Source organism: Colias eurytheme, chromosome 8 (genome assembly GCF_061535395.1).
Source record: "Colias eurytheme isolate Ceu_HAF_F1 chromosome 8, ilColEury1 Martin Lab GWU primary, whole genome shotgun sequence".
Taxonomy (NCBI): domain Eukaryota; kingdom Metazoa; phylum Arthropoda; class Insecta; order Lepidoptera; family Pieridae; genus Colias; species Colias eurytheme.
Genome location: NC_142987.1, coordinates 6,244,452 through 6,250,451, shown reverse-complemented (window position 1 = coordinate 6,250,451; position 6,000 = coordinate 6,244,452). Strand labels below are relative to the sequence as shown.

The window sequence follows — 6,000 nt, the reverse complement described above, 5'->3', positions numbered from 1 at the left end:
CTCAGATTTTGAAACAGCAGTGGTCCCTGCTGTTATTGGTAATTGTTGTCCTAAAATATCTCCATTAGGTACTTATTTGTAGAGACATTGGCAAAGTTATGTATTGAAATCGTTCTTCTAGGTGAAGTTTTTTATAAGGAAAATTTAAAATTTTTTTCGTCACGTTTATATTTGGATGCCTCGCCAAGTACCAGCTCTTCTTGTTATTCCACCTACCACAAAATATTCAAATTCATCCATCATCTGCCATCTAAAAAAGAAAATTAATAACTCAGCTATTCAAATCATGCAGCAAATCATAAATTTGTTGAAAATACAAATTCCTACAATATTTAACAATAACAGTATGTATATAACATGAATGTAAAGTAAACTTATAATTGTACATCAAATTAATCAATAAAAAATATAAAATAAAAGGACCAAAAAGCGAAAAATTAAAATAAATGAACCTTGAAATACTTACGTTCGTAGTACCCAGGGGTACTGGTGTACCCCGACAGGTTCGTACGACGTCTTCTCAATAGCTTGACCACTGATCGAATATGGTATCTACGTGTCTCCTCATCCCCGACAAATACACGGACGCGCAAAAGAAACCATTGTTTATAAAAAAAGATATAGAAGATTTTCTGTTTTTTTTTTCATTTGTACCCCAGGGTACGGTTCTAGGGTTAAAAAATGTACCAAGTTTGAATTTAATCTGTCAGTAGAGAAGTGCGAATTTAATCTGTCAGTAGAGAAGTGAGAGTGTGCTCTTAAATATTTTAGTTTGGAAGACCAAGGTGACTTGAAAATAAAGGGTGCATATTTTCCCTTTTCATAAACGTTTGTTTTTATATTTTAAACACATGTATTCACAAAATATTATTTTTATAGACATGATTCTTAAGATTGACTTCCTGTTTTCATCATATTCATATTATAGTGTGTATCGTTTTTAATAAATAAATAGATAAAAATATTTTAGATGAAACTTCAATCCTCTGCCATTAAAAGTATATTAAGTACATTTATAAATACTTTAATTTCCAATTACATGTCAAAGTACGCAGTACAAGTAGAGGAAAGTGGGTTGGATGGAGGTTAATTGCATTAATTAAAGTAAATAGATCAAAGGAGACTAAATGGGTGTTGAGTGGCTTCCTGTCGCCAAGGGATATTGCATTACTCGGTAATGGCCACTAATAATTACATCGAAGGAGACAATTAAGGCGACCACATACTTGCAATTAAATTAGAAAGCAAGAACTATCCGTATTTGTGTCTTGATTTTCAAGAGATGAAAACCTAATTAGTTACGTGTGCTTTTTTAAATTAAAGTCCGTGAAAATTCAGCCATATATACAGAAACAAATGCTATTATTTTTGTTTGTTAACTAATTCTGATTATGTATATTATGTAGTATTATTATTACATAAAGGCTAGAGAAGCTACAGGTTATATAGAAGGGCTAAAAGAAAAAGTATGGTTATAAAATTTTATTTATTATTGTGACAAAAAATACAACAAAACATTTTTACTTAACTTGAAATAAAAATAATTCTTCTTAAATTATTGAACAATTACTTAAACTATTAAAATAAAATATATTTAACGGGTTCTAATAGTATCATCTATATTAAACGAATGTCCTGTGTTGACCTCAGTATGACGCATTTCTTCTAAAACGATGCGTTGATATTCATCTTCAACCGATTTAAATAGTTCTTCCTCGTCTATTTCTTCTTTTTCTGGTTCATCAGTTTTATCTTCTATAGCTTTTAATTTAAGCGTTATTTCCTTAACACGGTTCTCTAGAATACGTTCCCTATGAGTTTCCCGTTCAAAGCTTTGTGTCATTAATTGTTTATCTCCTTCACCTGATGAGACTAATGTCTCAGATAAAGATAACATATGCAGGACTCCTTTCGCATCACCAATAGCTATCAAGCGACCATCTTCATTAGGTTTTATTTTTAATAAAGGTTCCTGAGATACTGGCATTGTAGCTATCGGCTCACGATATCTACGCAACAGATCCCAAAAACGAAATTTACCATCATCACACACTGACATATAACCTGAAAATCTATGTGGCGCCCACACAACGTCGTTAATTTGCTTTCTATGTCTTATTCCCGAAATGATTGGAGATGAAAGTAAGTCATCACTCCAAACATTAACTCTCCAATCTCCACAAGTTATAAAAAATTTAGAAGAACATGGACTCCGGTGAACAGCTTTTACTGGGCCATCATGCGCATAAAATACACCACTCATGACTTCTTGGAACGTTTTACCTTTTCTATTTACACTTATGACAAGACCAGAATCAGTGCCACATAAAAACTTGGTTGGAAATGCTTTATCATATTGTAAACAACTTACACCTTCTGAATTAGCCAAACTAATTTGTTCTCCAGGTGGGATACGAACAGACATAATAAGACTATCAATAGGGAAGGATGTATTTCTCATATCCCACCACATGCATTTTCCATCAGTAGAACCACTGAAAAATTCAATATTTAGGCGAGATGGGATGAATAATAAAGCATTAACAGGATCCCTATGAGCTACATACGCTGGACTTATAAGAATAGGATCAAATTGAACACGAGTGTCAAAAACACACACTTTTCCATCTTCGAGTCCTCCAACGAAAATATTTGGAGATGCAGGTGAACAAACAAGTTGCCAACATGCAGTTGGTGGAGACAGATATGTATATGGATCGCTGGGATTTTCAATGTCCCAAATGAAACACAGAAAATCTTTATTTACAGGCTCAAACTCTGGAAATGATCTATCGCAATACGATATGGCGAGCTTTGGTTTATCCTCATATGTCCAAGCAATACAACTTACGGGCCGTTTTTGTGGATCTTTGTAAACACTATTTATCATTATAGATGGTTTTTCAACGGGGTTTTGACTTTTCATTTCTTTAAAATAAATATTGTATGCATTCAGTCCATTATTTTGATTGATGTAGTGTTCAAATTGAGGATAAAGGTTTAAAACAGCATCAATATATGTGTCATCCCTTTCAAAACGACGACGATATCTTGCAGTCGCTTCCTCATCTGTGAAATTAATATCTTTTGGCCACCCGCCTTCATAGTGATTTACTCCAGTATCGTGCCGAATTGTTATTTTAGTATTAGCGTAGTTTTCAGATACAGATGCCGATGCCTGAACCTCTTTATCTACTGGATTGCGTAAGCAGTAATTTCGTTGTTCCTGTTTATCCGGATTAATCGAATCCAACAATACCGGTGCTACTTCACAAAACATCGGTTGTTGTCCAAAATTTTTTCTTAGCTTTATATATGAGTGAATTAAACCTGGATCCATTATTTATATTGCAGTTAATATTCTTATTAGTTTAAAAATAAATAATATTAATTTATTAATAGCTCAAATCTATTATAGTTTTTGAAAGGGATGTCAGAATTGACAACTATTTACAAACTTTTTATAAGAAATTAAAGTAAGACCTCGGGCCTGAAATATTAAAATAGGTGTTCTAAAAATTAAACGAAAATGAAATTGAACATGAACATGATTAGACCGGGAGATACTGACACAAAATTTCGAGTCATTTGTAACAGGATGGCGGTTCTACAGGGTTCTTAGTACGCAATGACAAAAAGAAAAATGATGGTGTGAACGCTGGTACCGGCGGCTTAGTCGCGTGGGCGTTAGTCGAACTCGTCGGAAAATAGCGAAAGTCAAACGATTTGTAACAGTATGGCACTTATTTTTCCTGTAAGTTTGAGGATCAACGAATATAAATACAAAATTTCAAAGATCTAGGTGTTGGAAATCTTCACTTACCTATATAAATTAATAATAAATTTATTTTTCAAGTATGACAGCACTTTTTCCCCTACTAGAAGTATGGCAAATATAATAATGGTCACATTTTATCAAATACTCTCCAAAAAGCCAAATGCAATACTGGTACAAAAAGATAGGCGAAATAAAAAAAATTTGCAGATTTTCGGCGGTATGGCGACCATTTGGAATCATCCGAAAAGTATGGCATGGCGATTTTCGTAAATGGCTGCACGACGATGGTTACCTGTGCAAAAGTTAGCTTGGTACAAATGGTTGAATAATTGTTTTTTTTAAATCAACACATTCGCGTCGGTATGGCGGGCTGTAAGTCATACCGGAAAAGTATGGCATGACACTACCGCCTACTTCTTTTTTATGGGCTATCGGTAAATTCTAAAATTTTTGTGTTACAAATCGTTTGACTTTCGCTATTTTTCCGACGAGTTCGACTAACGCCCACGCGACTAACCCACCGGTACCAGCGTTCACACCATCATTTTTCTTTTTGTCATTGCGTACTAAGACCCCTGTAGAACCGCCATCCTGTTACAAATGACTCGAAATTTTGTGTCAGTATCTCCCGGTCTAGATTATCAATTTGGCCACCATAAAAATATCGCAATTCATATTTCATATTCATATTATTTTATGTAGAATAGGATTTACACAACCTCGACATAAAATGATACAAACCATAAAATGGTACAGCCCATCATGAAAAAATGAATAAATAAAAACAATTCCATTCCGCCCCATCTTCGACCGAACACTAACAAGTTCATTCTCAACAAATAGTGGTCGTAAAAAAATCATAAATTTCATATTTCGCCTAACACTATTCACGTCACGTTCAGGCCGAGATCACGTCCGTTGTTTTTTACAAGTATATAATCCACGATTTTTTGTACAAAGCCCACACCCGGCACATATGGGCCTGATAAATTGCTGGCTTTGTGTGGAAAACATGTTTATGAAAAATTGATTCACGTTACACGTATCGATATGAGTAACGCACCCGTGTACGTATAACGTGAGATAGAACATTGTTATCTTTTAATTCAATAGTTTGTATTGTATCGACTACCTACTGTTAAGTGTTATGTATTGTTCACAACTTTTTTTTTTACATTCGGATTACTTTTTTGATCACATATTGTATTTCCCTTAGAACAAGTAGACACGTAGGTTTATTATCTACATGCTTGTTTACGAGACCGAAAAAAAAATGTAAGCATTTATATTCGTAAAAATTTTACATTTGGAAAATATATTTTTTGTCAGTATATTCATATTTATCCAAAAATAATGCATTTTAATAAGATTTTAATTCATGAGCGGCACTTAGAATAGTACAAAAACACATTAAGTCACTCATAATATTATATCTATTTAATTGTATGAAGTACGCATGCGTTTATAATATAAAAAATGCCCGTACATTATTATTATTAAATTTATGACAACACGGTTACAATTTAAACTAAAAGTTATCTACTATATTCATTATTAACCTATAAATATAAAACTGAATCCAAAGAAAGGCTGCATTTCAAGTGTATATTTCAGTCAATGATATAATAGTCTGTCGTTTACGTGTCCAATGTCGCCAGCTCAGTGAATTAACTGCAGGTGACTGCAGGCACGTCCACACACTCCGATTTATTTAGCAATTCCATGGAGCTGTGAGCAATTGCTGATAAAGTACGTCAGTATTTTTTTTAACAAGAAAACAAATTTTATATTATCAGCTGCATGTTTACAAGACCAAAATGAGAGCAATATGTGACTGTATAGGTCTACCAGAATCTGATGGCATATATTTTATATTTACGAAATAAAAGATTTTCATATGGCAATTTTATTTGACAACTATCAAATTGGTTGTCAAATTATTTGTCTTCTTTGCAATTGATGAATAATTTTTAGGATTTTGTCTAAAAAATCTTCGAAAATGTCGAAAAAGCCGCTGCGATCACAAGCAAGAGGTGTTGTTTATAATGTGTATAGAAAAACATTCGATGAAGAAGGGTCAAACACATCACAATTTTCAATTTTGAATATTTTATCGGTAAGTTGGACTTACCCGTTTTGATACTTAAAATAAAAAATATTATAAGTAGGTAACTATAATATTGTTTGTTAATTACTTACAATATAATTTTATGAAAACTTAT

At 33.0% G+C, this 6,000-nt stretch overlaps 1 protein-coding gene across 1 annotated transcript; it reads right to left on the bottom strand.

Moving 5' to 3' along the window:
• Positions 1-1,594: 1,594 nt before the first annotated feature.
• LOC149906552 (dynein axonemal intermediate chain 2-like) lies at positions 1,595-3,545 on the bottom strand. Its single transcript, XM_090104436.1, has one exon. It carries the CDS (start codon positions 3,338-3,340, stop codon positions 1,595-1,597), a length of 1,746 nt encoding a protein of 581 aa, XP_089960562.1. The 5' UTR covers positions 3,341-3,545.
• Positions 3,546-6,000: the final 2,455 nt, after the last annotated feature.